Source organism: Meriones unguiculatus, chromosome 10 (assembly GCF_030254825.1).
Source record: "Meriones unguiculatus strain TT.TT164.6M chromosome 10, Bangor_MerUng_6.1, whole genome shotgun sequence".
NCBI lineage: Eukaryota > Metazoa > Chordata > Mammalia > Rodentia > Muridae > Meriones > Meriones unguiculatus.
Genome location: NC_083358.1, coordinates 48,264,092 through 48,279,082, shown reverse-complemented (window position 1 = coordinate 48,279,082; position 14,991 = coordinate 48,264,092). Strand labels below are relative to the sequence as shown.

General features: G+C 39.3%; 1 protein-coding gene across 2 annotated transcripts in view; it reads left to right on the top strand.

The window, feature by feature from the left end:
* Positions 1-14,991, top strand: part of Lrrc40 (leucine rich repeat containing 40) — a 45,915-nt gene that overhangs the window by 5,565 nt on the left and 25,359 nt on the right. For both annotated transcript variants that reach the window (XM_060392431.1, XM_060392432.1), the window contains exons 3-6: positions 123-196; positions 1,328-1,457; positions 5,141-5,264; positions 8,710-8,852. In XM_060392431.1, coding sequence (XP_060248414.1) covers positions 123-196; positions 1,328-1,457; positions 5,141-5,264; positions 8,710-8,852 — 471 coding nt within the window. The remainder of the gene's footprint in view (positions 1-122; positions 197-1,327; positions 1,458-5,140; positions 5,265-8,709; positions 8,853-14,991) is intronic.

Genomic DNA, 14,991 nt, shown 5'->3' with positions numbered 1-14,991 from the left:
CCAACACATTACCACTGAATTTGAAGAACAGGATTTTAGTGAATAATTTTGTTCAGTGGCAAAGCTGAAATATTCCTAATTGTAAAACTAAGAATATTGTCTTTGTATTGTAATCATTTTAGATTCATGATAATCAGCTGACGTCACTTCCTTCAGCTATAAGAGAGCTAGACAATCTTCAGAAACTTAACATCAGGTAAAATCTGAACCTATTCTAAATGTGCAGATCAGTGGTGTGAACCTGAAATCCCTTTTCTTCACCTAGAAAATATCCTGGAGCTGCAGGGTGGCCCAGTGGGAAACAGGGTCGAATGAGTTCCAGCCCAGCACCAGTGTGACCCAAAACTGCTGTGCCTTGGTCTCACAAGTCTGTGGGGCTGTGCATAGCGACTTTATTTGCCTATGTGTTGGTTTTTAGAATTTATTACATGCTCTTGATTTTACAAATATAAGATCAGTTGATTTTTATGTTTTATGTTTATGATACTGTTTTAGAAAACCTCTTTCTCAGAGTCTTAGGTTTTTAAGGAATTCTTTTAGCCTAAAAATCTAAGTATTATACAGTCCGTTAGAAATAATAATTACTTCATTAGTGCTGAAGAATTTTGTGTTCTCCTGCTATTTTGGTTTGAGTGTTTGGGTTTGTGGTACTTCATGGAGAAGTCAGTACCTTACATGTGCTTGGCAATGGGCTGAGTCCCAGCCCTGGTGACTTTACTGTTAGTTAAACATGTCCAAGCTCCTTTGGGCTCCATACACATGTTTCTGGAATTACATTCCTAATGGCAAATATTTGCTTCCAGTACACATCTAGATTAAGAAAATATGTTTGTCTTATCTGTTATGTAGATAATTCAAGCTCTGAGATTTTTTTTTAGAAGAATAAAGGTACTTAAAGCATAGTTTGACTAACTTGTCTATAAAATAGATATGGTTACAGAGGTATTAGACATACTATAGTGAGAGATGTCTTTTGGTGCTACGTTAACTAGGAGGGAACAATGTCAGAATATAAGAGGCCAGTAAGTCTCTTTCACATTACATGCTAAATAAACAGATTATAAACAAGCAATCAAAAGATTACAAATTATTTGTTAGCTTAAGAATATTTTTTATTGATTTTTTTTTCTTCAAGCCCTAACTTAGTTGGTTTATATTTCTGCTGATAGGTGTCTATTTTGGAGATGTGGGTCTTGATAAACAATTAACAAGTGAGCCATTTGATAGTTATGATGAGCACATGGTTGGTTGACAAAAATGCCTTTGGTAAATATTTCTTACATAGTTTACTACTAAGTCACTCAGCATTTATTTTGTTAACTAACAGCCATAACAAACTGAAAATGCTCCCTGAAGAAATTACAAGCTTAAAAAACCTGAAGATGCTGTACCTCCAACACAATGAGCTGACATGCATACCTGAGGGATTTGAGCATCTGTCCAACTTAGAAGATTTAGTAAGTTATGACTCTTTGCCCTTTACATGATTTGGGGCTGGTGGGAATTTTCACTAGGCTGAGAAACTGAATATATGGGTCAAGTTACAGGACACAGCTGATTTTATGTGTAGCTTGCCAGAACTTACTTTAATTAGGTTGCTGAATTACTAACTGTAAACATGGCTTTTCTATGTTATCATAGAAAAGTAAACTTTAAGTGAACTTTAGGTAATCCTTCAAAAATAGAGTTTGGAAGAGAAAAAGTGGATGAGACTTTGATAGTCAGGGGCTTTTTGTTTTCATTTAAAGAGGGTATCAGCTCTTTGTATCTTCAGTTCCAGAGTTTCCAGCACTTTCTTTTGGATACCAGAGTGTAACAGGAGTTAAAGACAGTTGAGTCATCATGTAGGTGCTGGGACCAAACGTGGGCCTTTCCCAAGAGCAGCTAAGTGCTCTTAACTGCTGAGCAGTCTGTCCAGCCCTTATCCCATATGCTTTTATATTTTAGTAGAATAGAAGAAAGTGGTCCTCAAAGTATATCAGTTCTTTTCCCTGTCCTTTCATTATTTTATATTCTAGTCTCAGTATTACCCAGTGGCACCACTGCCCTGTGTATTCCAATTTTTCCACGCTTAGTTTACTCCAGTTATTAAATTGCTACCTTTTTTGGTGAAGCTTTCATGCTTCCTGTTTCATCTTCCTTAACTACAGTTAAACCATAAGTCAGTATGATATTATTTTAATAATTTTAAGATAAAAACCACAGACAGTTTGCATTGGCTTTATATATGGCAAAGTAAGTATAAGTACATCTGACCTTTAATACAGAAGAAACTGAAGCTTATACAACAGGAAATTTGTCCTAAGTCATGCAGTTAACAGTGAACGAAACTAAGATTTAAAGGTGGCATTTTGCCTCCGAAGCACATTCTTTTCCTCTCCTTTATAACAGGATAAGATTCTACAATAAGGTATTTCAGCTGAAAGGCTCAGTCCAGCAATAGTATGTGCTCTCAGTACTTCATACTGGGCTCTTATTCATGTGTTGGCATGTTTTAGAGAACTAATTTATCATTTTAGCCTTAAGTTGTATTTCTTACTAATGAAAAAGTTATTTCTGAGTGTTTAAGAATTCATTCTGTATGTACACCTTCCTATATTTGTCTACCATTTGTGCTAGTGTTTAAAATTAAAAATTGTCTTTCAATCTGATCATAGTGGAAGTAAGGCTTGGGAAGTTGTTGTTATAAAGAAAGAAAATCCCAATCATTCAATTTACCAGTAAAAACTCAGGAGCTAAGTAAAAGCCTACTAGCTCAGAGAGGGAGAGAAAGCCTCAGCTGACCTTCCTACTAACATCCCAGAGGAAAAAGCTTTTCTTACTCAGCTCATATCCCAGATGGAAAAAGCCAAAAGCTATCCATGCTCTGTTAAATACTTTTCTTTCAAAGTTTCTACTTAAACCTTGTCAGCTGGCTTCTTGCTCCAAATCTTGACCTAGGGTTAACTCTATTTAGCTCTTGTTTACAGAAAGCTCTTGGATTAATGGTGGGTGCCAGGGCCTGCCCTACCACACCACCTGTTTACAATAAACAGAAAGTTCTTGGATTAAAGCTGTGTGCTAGAGTTGACCCACTCCACAAATAGAAACAGTCTTCCTGCAACAGGAAGTAAATGGCGTTTGCAGATAAAATGAAAGAAAGGAGGGATCGTCTTGTAAAGATTTTAATTGTGTAAGTTAATTTTATAGAAAAACTTTAAAGTTGATTTTAAGAACAAATATATTCTTATGTGTTTATGTTTGTGTGAGTGTATGCCACATTCATGCAAGTGCTGAAAGAAGGTGTTGGGCCCTTGAAGCTGAAGTCAAGATTGAAAGTAGCACTTATCTCTGATTATAAACGTTTAGAAGGGAGTTTAACAGCACAGCCATTTAGCAAAGTCACACTAGTAAGTTCCTCTACCTGTCCCCAGAGCCTATGACTGTCCCCGTCTTGGGCTTTTGATCATGTTTACAATGCTAGCATGAATTCTCTTCCATGGAGCAGGCCTCATATCCAAGCATAAAGCTGTTGTCACCTTCATAACAACAGCCAAGCCACTACTGTAGGTACACCTTACTTATCAGGTCAGTATTGCACCGTGTAGGGTCCAGTATTGAGTAAGCTCATTGTATCTTCTTCCCCAGTGGCTGCACCTCCTGGCATTCTGAAAGCTAGCCAGCATGGAGGAAGTTTCCTAGTCAATTCCATATTATCTTTGCCCTGCAAACAAAGTGTAGCAGTGGAGTCTTAACCGACTAGTTGTGGTAGGCAGTGAACAGTAGTGGAAATAACCTGTGTTGCTTGAGGGCCTTGGGAACTCCCTGATCAGTAAATCATAGGCAGGTAATCTAGGCCTGGCACTGAGATTGTTTTAATGACCCACGTCTTCTGGAAAGAGCACTATCTGCCAGTGCAAGGCATCTGTACTACAACTCTTCTTATGTTATACATACCAAATTCATCCACGTGAGTTTTATTCTTAATTATATGTGTGTGCACTCAATTGTATGAGTGTGAGTGTGTGCATGCAAGTATGGGTACTTGTGAAAGCCTTCGAGGGCATTGGATTCCCTGGACTTAGAGTTATAGGTCGTTGTGAGCTGCCTGATATGGGTTCTGGGAACCAAACTCAAGTCCTCTGAAAGAGCAATATGAACTCTTAACCGTCCCTCCAGGTTTTTAATTACATTTTTAACTTAGCTTACACAGTAGGATTTTCATACACCCTAGTTTTGTGTACCCTCCAAAATCCCCACCCTCTTTGGTTCTCCATCCCTCTGCCCTATCCCCACTTAATCCTATAACCTACAGAATTCTTTTATCATCTTTTGAATCATGTGTTCTACTGTAGAGGTATGACTTAGTATTAGTAGGCCCCTGTTGTTTTTTAAAAAATTAAAATCCCAGCCGTTCTGTTTTACCAATAAAGACTCCAGAGCCAGATGCTGGAATGAAAACCTAACTCAAAGAGGCAGAGAAAGTACCCAGCTGACCTTCCTTCTCAGCTCAGGTCCGGATGGAAAAAACCAAAAGGCTCACACGAGTACAACTGATGGCTCTGGAGGAAAAGGCCAAAAAACCTAAGGCTAAAGGCTTGCTAGCTCAAAGCCAAAAAAGTCAGGGAGCTGAGAAGCTGAAGCCTAAGCTTAAAGCCAGAGCTTAAGCTCTTTCTTCACATTGTCTTAGGTACCCTTCAACTCCAAGTCCCTCCTACTGTTTAGTCCCTATCAGCTGATTTCTTGCTCCAACTCTTGACCTAGGGTTAACTTTATTACATCCTGTGTACAAAAAGCTCTTGGATTAAAGGTGTGTGCTAGGGCTCAATTACACCAAGCAAGAAACAGAGTTTTATAGTTCACATTTTGGGGATTCACAATGGGATCAAATATCTTGCAGCAGACCCCAGCATGTAAAATACTTTCAGAGTAGAGACTGATTTTAATTTCTGCCCATGACTTTGAATGGACACATAGTGCTATGGAAGAGGAGCATTTGAATGAATCCTGGTCTTTGTGACAGTGGCTGACATTGAAAATACCAGTTCCTCTGAAGTCATCTCTCATCTTAAAATGTCTTCATAACTGAAATTCCTTACATAAATATCTATTTACTGCTATTTACTCATTTATAGATTCATTCTGTCTTTTCTTTTTGAAGGATCTTTCAAACAATCATCTTGCAACTGTGCCTGCTGATGTTGCTTTGCTGTCCAGTCTGCTGCGGCTCAACCTTTCTAGTAACCAGCTGAAGAGTTTGCCAGCAGAAATAAGCAGAATGAAAAGTAAATCTCCATAGTAAAAACTGTATGAATTTGAATTTAATGCTTCAAACTTTCTTTTAGAAAAGAAATTGTTAATAAAGAGAAAGTAAATTATTTTATTGTAAATATAAACACTACTTAGTAATATTTTCTCCAGACCATTATATCTATGCTCTGCCTAAAGAATAAGTACCAAAAGACATGTAGGCTTATGACAAAATGAAAATAGGACTAGTGAGTAGAAGAAAAGAACTTACTGGGAAGTAGAAGGTTCTGCTTCATGCTGTCATGATGTATCTATTCACCATCCTTTCCTTTTCAGCTGATTTCACATGTGATTTGTAGCTACCCTTGGCTTAGAAATAATGATACCTAGTGAGAGTTCTATTTTGCCTGAATGCCCAGATTATTAATCCTATTTTAAAATAATGAAATATCAAAAGTTAGTGCTTTGTCGTTCATCATTGCCAATTCAGAGTGTTGCAGAGATATTATTAAGGAACACAGGTACATTTGGGTACCTCAATTTGTATTCTTGACTATCTCAGAACTTTTTGTTTTTTTGTTTTGTTTTGTTCTTCAAGACAGGATTTGTCTGTGTAGCCCTTGCTGTGCTGGAGCTCGCTCTGTAGACCAGGCTGGCCTTGAACTCAGGGATCTGTCTGCCGCTACCTCACATGTGCTGGGATTAAAGGCATGGACCACCATGCTAGGCTCACAGAGCTATTATTTTATAGTGTAAAAACCTTGTTTGTTTGTTTGTTTAAAGACAGAAAACATGGTTAGTATTTCTAGATTCATGACCATGCTACTTCCCACCATATACTGTTTACCATAGCTAGTCTTTTTTGGACTAGTAATATAGAAAACATTTTTCTTGAGAAAGTATAATTATAAATTACATTAAAATTGTATACTGAGAAATTGATAAAGATTTTGAGATGTTATCTCATACAACTCAGGCTGGCCTCAGACTTGCTATATAGTTGGAGATAGTTTGATCTTTCTTCTACCTCCCTAGTGCTGGGATTGCACATTTGAGTTGTTCTGTCCAGCTCTTGTTGATAATTTTAGAAGTCATAGATGTGATTTTGCTACAATTGATTATAGATAACTTTGAATTAAATTCTAAGTCTTTGAGGTTTTACTTTAACAATACTATAAATGCAGTTATTCTGGGCAGGCCTTGACCTTATTTACCAGTACTTAGGATTCTACTTATCTTTGCAATTTGCAGTAAGTTACTACTCTGAACTAACATAATACATAACCAGAAGGAAAATATAAGGAACATGTCCCATTCCTCCCTCCTTCCCTACCAAGATCAAACTCAAAACCTGTGTGTGCTAGGCAAGTGCTACTGCTGAATCAGCCAGAAGCATGGTTTATGTTGTTGTTGTTGTTGTTGTTTTGTTGTTGTTGTTCATAACTGAACATGCTGAGATAGCACATCTGAGCTCATACAGCAGCCTGATGACTTCCTGACTGTGTGAGTTTCTGTTCTCAGTCATGCTGCAGTGTCTTCCCTCTACTTCACATAGGACATTTGCTTGTTATTTGTTAATGGTGAGCAGAGCCTAGGATCTTCCATTTGTGTGATGATGTGTGATGGTGTTTGCCATTGTCTTAGTCACAGTGATAAGGTAAATAGGACAGTGATTTTTACTTTCCTCCCACTTTAAAGATTAATATTATGGGATTAAAAATTAAGTTTAGAGCTGAGTTTGTATCCCTACACTACGCCCCACTCCACTGCTTTATTCTTCAGCTACTACTCCTGATCTGATCCCAAACTTTACAATAACCTTTTTCTTTAGATTTTATTTATTTTATATGTTTGAGTGTTTTGCCTGCATGTATATATGTGCATCGCATTTGCAGAGGTCAGAAGAGATCCCTTGAAACTAGAATTATGGGTGGTTGTGTGTCACTAGTCACTATGTGGGTGCTGGGAACTGAACCTGGGGCTTCTGAAAGAGCAGCCAGAGAGTGCTCTTAACCTCTCAGCTATCAATGAACTTTGTTGATAGAATTTTACAGATTTCAGTGGATCAGTTCACTTTTTTCTCCTTCACTATTCTAGTCAAGTAATATAAACTGTTGGAACAGGCAGAGCACTCATATATATATATAACCAAAAAATATTAAACTTTTAAAAAATACCCCGTTTTTTGAAGTTAAAAATAGTACTACAATTTTTTTTTTAAGTGATTAGCATCATATATTAAGAGAAAAGAAACTGAAGGTGGCCTATCAGTGCAGTTTTAGATTGTTAAAATTGGCAGGCTTGAAATTAGGAAAATAAGTTGCAAAATTCATATTGCTTATACCAGTTCATTGGAAGGTTGAGGATGAATTTTTTTTAATTATTTTCAGTCTTAAAATGGGAGAACGTATAATAAAAATTGCAGTTTTGTTTTTTTGGAAAAGAAAGGTATACATCAGGCAGAAGTAGTTGTGTGCTTCTGCAGTCTTAGCACTTAGGAGCGTGAGCCAGGAGGTTTGAGGATCCAGATCTGAGGCTAGCTTGAGCCTCATAGAGGGAGGACACCCTGTCTCCTAAAACAAATAAACGAACAAAGAAGAAATACTCAAAAGATAAAGGCCTGAAAGTACAACCATTCTTGAAATACAGTGTTTGATCCTGTTGGGCAGATTAGCCTAGGCATTAGGGAAAGCATATTGGAGCTAGGGAGATGCTCATCTATAAAATGCTTGTGTACAAGCATGAGGATCTGAATTGGGATACCTGACTCATGAAGAATCTCTGTGCTAGGGAGGTGCTGACAGGAAGATCCCTGGGACTCACTGGCCTAATTATTGAGGTCCTGGGTCATTATGGAAATGATAGATGATACCAAACAGCAATATCTGTTCTTCACACCGAATGCAAACATACACATACACATCGCACATAAAATTCACCACAGAAAAGAAGACAGGCAGAAAAGGAAGACTCAAAATGGATGGATACATTGCATAGAAATGTAAACCTTGCATAAAAATATAAATATGTGTAAGCCACTGCTGGCCATAAGTTCATCACATTCCCTCACTCAGCAATATACATGGATATTTAGGTGTTTACTTACACTAAGCTCTTTTGAAGAGGAGTAATTGAGAGCAGTATGGTTCATACAATTTATATACTTAAGGGTAGTTTAGCAGAGTACCTGAAAACTTTGTGTTTTACTGTATTTCAAAGATGGCCTGGACTATTCAATATTGATTTTAACAGTACCATTTCTCTTTAATTAAGTATAAAAATCAATTTTTATTTACTCAGTGGAAGGACATTTGCATGTTTTTGATTGTCATATCCATAGGAACAGGTTCTGAAGTCTTTGTTGTGATAATGTTGTGATTTTATGTTTTTCTGTAATTATTCTATAACAAGTTATGCTGCATTTATTTCTGTGTAATAAAAGTTAGAGTATCTTTTATTGTGTCTGAATATGTATTGTAGGGTTAAAGCATTTGGATTGTGATGCCAATCTCCTGGAGACTGTGCCTTCTGACATGGGTGGCATGGAGTCACTGGAATTGCTTTATTTGCGGAGGAACAAATTACGTGTTCTACCTGAATTTTCTTCTTGTAGGCTACTAAAGGTACAATTTAGTTAATACTTACACTGTATGTTTTCCAAAAGTTATTTATGTAATTGATGTTTTTAAAAACTAGCTACTCTCTCGGGCACAATCTATGAATGGCATTTTTTTCTGTTGATATCTTTCAAAACTTCAGTCTACTACTGAGAGTACTGATGTTTTGTTGGCAATGAAAAGAGATAATCATTTCAGAAGTAGGTTTTGTGTACCTCATTGGTGAGTAGTTTGTGCCTACAGAAGGGCCTCGTAGTAAGACGAGGTGCTGTGCTGTGCTGTGCTGTGAGGACCTTGTTCTTTAGGTTGCCACCTCTCAGGGTTCCCTGATTGCACTCACATCTCTAGAACTAATCTTTTGGCTTTAGGTGTAATGTTAGCGCTGCCTGCTTCTGGGTTTGCTGTGCTTTACTTTCTTTTTGGTGCAGGGCAAGTTTCTTTAAAATAGAATTGTGGCAGAAAGTTTTAAAAGGTGCTGGGAAATTCAATTCCCTGTTGTAAGTTTTTATTGGTAACTATAGATTATTTTAGGAATATAGTGTATTATAATGGTCACTAGTAATGATATTCTATAACATTTATGTTGTAGTAATTTAAAAAATGGCTGCTGGGTTATAAGATGTTTATTATTTGCCCTAATAATATCACAGCGTTATTATTTAACCTGCAGTCATAAATAATAAGACATAGACACCTGTTAGATTTCATAATTGCCTTATTTACCTTGGGCTGGGCAGATTTTTCACTTACACTGTCAATCTCCCAGCTCCCATCCAATGTCATCTTTCTTTCTTTTTTATTTTTTTTTTTAATTCTGTATTAATTACACTTTATTCACTTTGTATCCCCCCTGGGGTTCCTTCCCTCCTCCTCTCCCAAATCCTTCCCTCCTCCCCTTTCTGCATGCATGCCCCTCCCCAAGTCCACTGATAGGAGAGGTCTTCATTTCTTTCCTTCTGATCCTAGTCTATTAGGTCTCCTCAGGAGTGGCTGCATTGTCTTCCTCTGTGTCCTGGTAAGGCTGCTGCCCCGTCAGGGGGAGGTGATTAAAGAGCAGGCCAATCAGTTCATGTCAGAGACAGTCCCTGTTCCCATTACTATGGAACCCACTAGGAGACTGAACTGCTATGGGCTACACCTGTGTAGGGGTCCTAGGGTAAATCCATGAATGGCCCTTGGTTGGAGTATGATTCTCAGGAAAGACCCCTGTGCTTAGATTTTTGGGTTCTGTTCCTCTCCTTGTGGGGTCCTGTCCTCTCCAGATCCTACTATTTCCCACTTCTTTCATAAGATTCCCTGAACTCTGCCCAAGGTTTGGCCATAAATCTCAGCATCTGCTTTGATAGTCTGCAGGGCAGAGCCTTTTAGAGGCCCTCTGGGGCAGGTTCCTAACTTGTTTCCTGTTTTCTTCTTCTTATGTCCATCCTCTTTGCCTTTCTGGATAGGGATTGAGCATTTTAGCAAGAGTCCTCTCTCTTGATTAGTTTCTTTAGATGTACAGATTTTAGTAAGTTTATCCTTTATTATATGTCTGTATGAGTAAGTATATACCGTGTGCATCTATCTGCTTCTGAGATAGCTCATTCATGATGAACTTTTCTAGATCCCACCATTTACCTCCAAATTTCTTGCTTTCCTTGTTTTTTATTGCTGAGTAAGATTCCATTGTGTAGACTTACCAAAATTTCTGTATCCATTCCTCCATTGAAGGGCATCAGGGCTATTTTCAGCTTCTGGCTATTACAGGTAAAGCTGCTACAAACATGGTTGTGCAAATGTCCTGGTTGTGTACTTGAGCAAATTTTGGGTCTATACCTAGCAATGGTATAACTGGGTCTTGAGGAAGCACTATTCCTAATTGTCTGAGAAAGCACCAGATTGACTTCCAAAGTGGTTGTAACAGTTTACATTGCCACCAGCAATGGAGGAGGGTTCCCCTTCTTCACAACCTTTCCAGCATGTGTTGTCTCTTGAGTTTTTGATCTTGGCCATTCTGATGGGTGTAACGTGAAATCTTAGGGTCGTTTTGATTTGCATTTCCCTTATATCTAAGGATGTTGAACATTTCTTTAAGTGTTTCTCTGCCATTTGATATTCCTCTATTGAGAATTCTGTTTAGCTCTGTACTCCATTTTTTAATTGGATTACTTTATTTGTTGCTGTATAACTTCTTGAGTTCTTTATATATACTGGATATTAGTCCTCTGTCAGATATAGGGTTGGTGAAGATCCTTTCCCAATGTGTAGGCTGTCATTTTGTTCTGACGACAGTGTCCTTTGCTTTACAGAAGCTTTTTAGTTTCATGAGGTCCCATTTATTGATTGTTGCACTTAGAGCCTGTGCTGTTGGTGTTCTGTTGAGGAAGTTGTCTCCTGTGCCAATGAGTTCAAGGCTCTTGCCCACTTTTTCTTCTAAGCAGTTTAGTGTGTCTGGTTTTATATTGAGGTCTTTGATCCACTTGGACTTTAGTTTTGTGCAGGGTGATAAGTGTGGATCTATTTGCATTTTTCTACATATAGACATCCAGTTAGACCAGCACCATTTGTTGAAGATGCAGTTTTTTTCCATTGAATGGTTTTGGAATCTTTGTCAAAAATCAGGTGTCCGTAAGTGTGTAGATTTATTTCTAGGTCTTCGATTCCATTGATCCACCAGTCTGTTTCTATGGCAGTACCATGCAGTTTTTAGTTTTGTTGCTCTATAGTACAGCTTGAGATCAGGGATGGAGATACCTCCAGAAGATCTTTTACTGTAGAGAATTGTTTTTGGCAATTCTGGGTTTCTTGTTGTTCCATATGAACGTGAGAATTTTTCTTTCAAGGTCTGTAAGAATTGTGTTGGTAATTTGATGGGAATTGCATTGAATCTGTAGATTGCTTTTGGTAAGATGGCCATTTTTACTGTGTTAATCCTACCAAGCTATGAGCATGGGAGATCTTTCCATCTTCTCATATTTTCTTCTAATTCTTCATAGACTGGAAATTTTTTTCATACAAGTCTTTGACTTGCATGATTAGGTTCACACCAAGGTACTTTATGTCATTTGTGGCTACTGTGAAGGGTGTTGTTTCCCTAATTTCTTTTTTTTTTTTTTTTTTTCAATGCAGTTTATTCAGGAACCTTGAACAATCATCTGACCCTGGGGAAAGCCAGCCCACAGCTTATGTAGCCTCTGGGTAGCCAACCCCAGCGTGCCACGTGGGCAATGCATATAGGTCCACATACATGGAAGCAAGCCAGATCCTCAGCCTTAGCCAAATGTGGAGTTGTTTGTGACAGAGAGCACTCACCATCTGGAAGGTGGAAGGCGGAAACCAGCTCCATCTTTAAGGCACAGCATTCCGCAGCTCTCTACAGTTCCCCCTTTTTGTTTTAGACGCATCAGGCAAGAGTAGAGGTCTGATCTCTGATATTAGAAATAAATTGGGACTTGTACCGATGTTCATTTAGGTGTCATCCACCCAAAGAGCATCAGACCCGTCCAATACCTTTTTCTCAGAGGCAGGACCTGGGGCATTAACCCTCATGCAATCAGACTTGCTCCTCTCTGGGTCCAAAGCGGCTGACCCTGAGTGCAGTGCTTAGCCTCGCATCCTGAGCATAACATTTTAGCTTTTTATGGTAGCCAACCATGCTTGGGGAGACTGTCCTGCTTCAATGGCTGTAAAGTCCTGAATGATCATGGCTGCATTACGCTGTTGTGAGACTCTAGTCTTGCATATACACCACAGGCAAACCAAGGAGACCAACACCAGAAGGCCTGCTAACGCTCCCATGCCCGCCCATTCCTTCAGATGATTCATGGTTGCAGCAATCCATGGTGATAATCCTGTGGCTAGTCCTGCGTCCACTCTGGTAGAATTTACTGTGATAATGGCCACTCTCAGCTGCTCCATCGTAGTATCGAATTCTCCAGTCCAATTACCTAAAATATAGCTAGACAATTGTTTAGACAGATTTGCAGCACAGGAAAAATTCTCTTGTTGTATGCTAGTGACACAAAGTCCAGCATACTCTCATTGACAGCCAGGTTGAGCGATTTGCCATAGGGTATCAATTTGCTCCTGCACGAGGTCAATCCTCTGATTGAACACCATCAAGCCTCCTTTTAGTTGAGCATTAATTCCTTTTTGTACATCTAAGGCATGAGCTACATTGGCTAAAAGGTTATTCAGGGTCTGAGCAGTCTGCACAGTATGACTCATGGCTAATGCCAGGGTGGTAGCTCCAACAGCCGCCAATGAGATGGCAGTAACAGTGGCGGCTGTAGTTCCAAGATCCCTTTTCTGTCTGAAGAGAGTCATAGCGTGAGGGGCATCAACGGGTACATCAACGGGTACCAGCGAGGCATGCAAGTAACCAGGGCATACCTAAATTTACTAGCATTCCAGCATTGGGCAAAAAAGCAAGTATCATCACCACAATTACTTGGCTCTATCTGGCTAATAATGAATAAAAATGGGGGATATAAACAAACAGGTGTGGGCTTATAGGAAATATTATGAGAAGCCTTAACCCCCTCGTTGGAACATCTTCCATTAGTTCTAGAACTAGCAGTGGTGGTGTCCGAGGTCTGAGTAGGTTCAGGAGACCATTGCCCCCAGGGGCGAGACATGCTCCATGTAAATTGACTAACTCCATGTTTTCCTCCACTTTTGAAAGTCATTTAAGGTTCTTAAATTATATTTTTCCCTTTTTTTTAAAAATTTTTCCTCAATTACACTTTATTCATTCTGCATCCCCCCATAAGCCCTTCCCTCCTCCCCTCCCAGTCCCACCCTCCCTCCTCTCTCTGCATGCATGACACTCCCCAAGTCCACTGATATGGGAGGTTCTCCTCTCCTTTCTGATCTTACTCCATCAGTTCACATCAAAAGTGGCTGCATTGTCCTCTACTATGGCCTGGTAAGGCTGCTCCCCCCCAGGGGGAGGTGATCAAAGAGCAGGCCAATCAGATTATGTCAGAGGCAGTCCCTCTTCACATTACTATGCAACCCAGTTGGACTCTGAACTGCCCTGGGCTACATCTGTGCAGGGGTTCTGGGTTATCTCCAAGAATAGACCTTGGTTGGAGTATGAGTCTCTGGGAGGTTCCCCGTGTTCAAATTTTCTTGTTCTGTTGCTCTCCTTGTGGAGATCCTGTCCTCTCCAGCTCTTACTATTTCCCAGTTCTTACATAAAATTCCATTCACTCTGCCCAACAGTTGCCCATCAGGCTCAGCATCTGCTTTGATAGTCTGTAGGGCAGAGGCTTTCAGAGGCCCTCTGTGGTAGGTTCCTAGGTTGTTTCCTGTTTTCTTCTTTTTCTGATGTCCATCCTCTTTGCCTTTCCGGATGGGGATTGGGCATTTTAGTTAGGGTTCTCTCTCTTGCTTAGTTTCTTTAGATGCACAGGTTATAGTGGGTTTGTCCTATGTTGTATGTCTATATGAGTGAGTATATACCATGTGTGTCTTTTTGCTTCTTGGACAACTCACTCAGGATGATCCTTTCCAGATCCCTCCATTTACCTGCAAATTTCATGATTTCCTTATTTTTCATTGCTGAGTAATATTCCATTGTGTAGATGTACCACAATTTCTGCATCCATTCTTCAGTTGAGGGGCATCTGGGTTGTTTCAAGCTTCTGGCTATTACAAATAAAGCTGCTACAAACGTGGTTGAGCAAAGGTCCTTTTTGTGTACTTGAGCCTCTTTTGGATATATGCCTAGGAGTGGTATGGCTGGATCATGGGGATGCAGTATTCCTAGTTGTCTGAGAAAGCGCCAGATTGATTTCCAGAGTGGTTGTACAAGTTTACATTCCCACCGCAGTGGAGAAGGGTTCCCCTTTCTCCAACAACCTCTCCAGCATGTGTTGTCACTTGAGTTTTTGATCTTGGCCATTCTCATGGGTGTAAGGTGAAATCTCAGGGTTGTTTTGATTTGCATTTCCCTAATGGCTAGTGAGGTTGAGCATTTCTTTAAGTGCTTCTCTGCCATTCGGTATTCCTCTACAGAGAATTCTCTGTTTAGCTCTGTTCCCCATTTTTTAAGTGGATTACTTGGTTTGCTGCTTTTCAGCTTCTTTAGTTCTTTATATATACTGGATATGAGTCCTCTGTCAGATAAAGGGTTGGTGAAGATTCTTTCCCAATCTGTAGG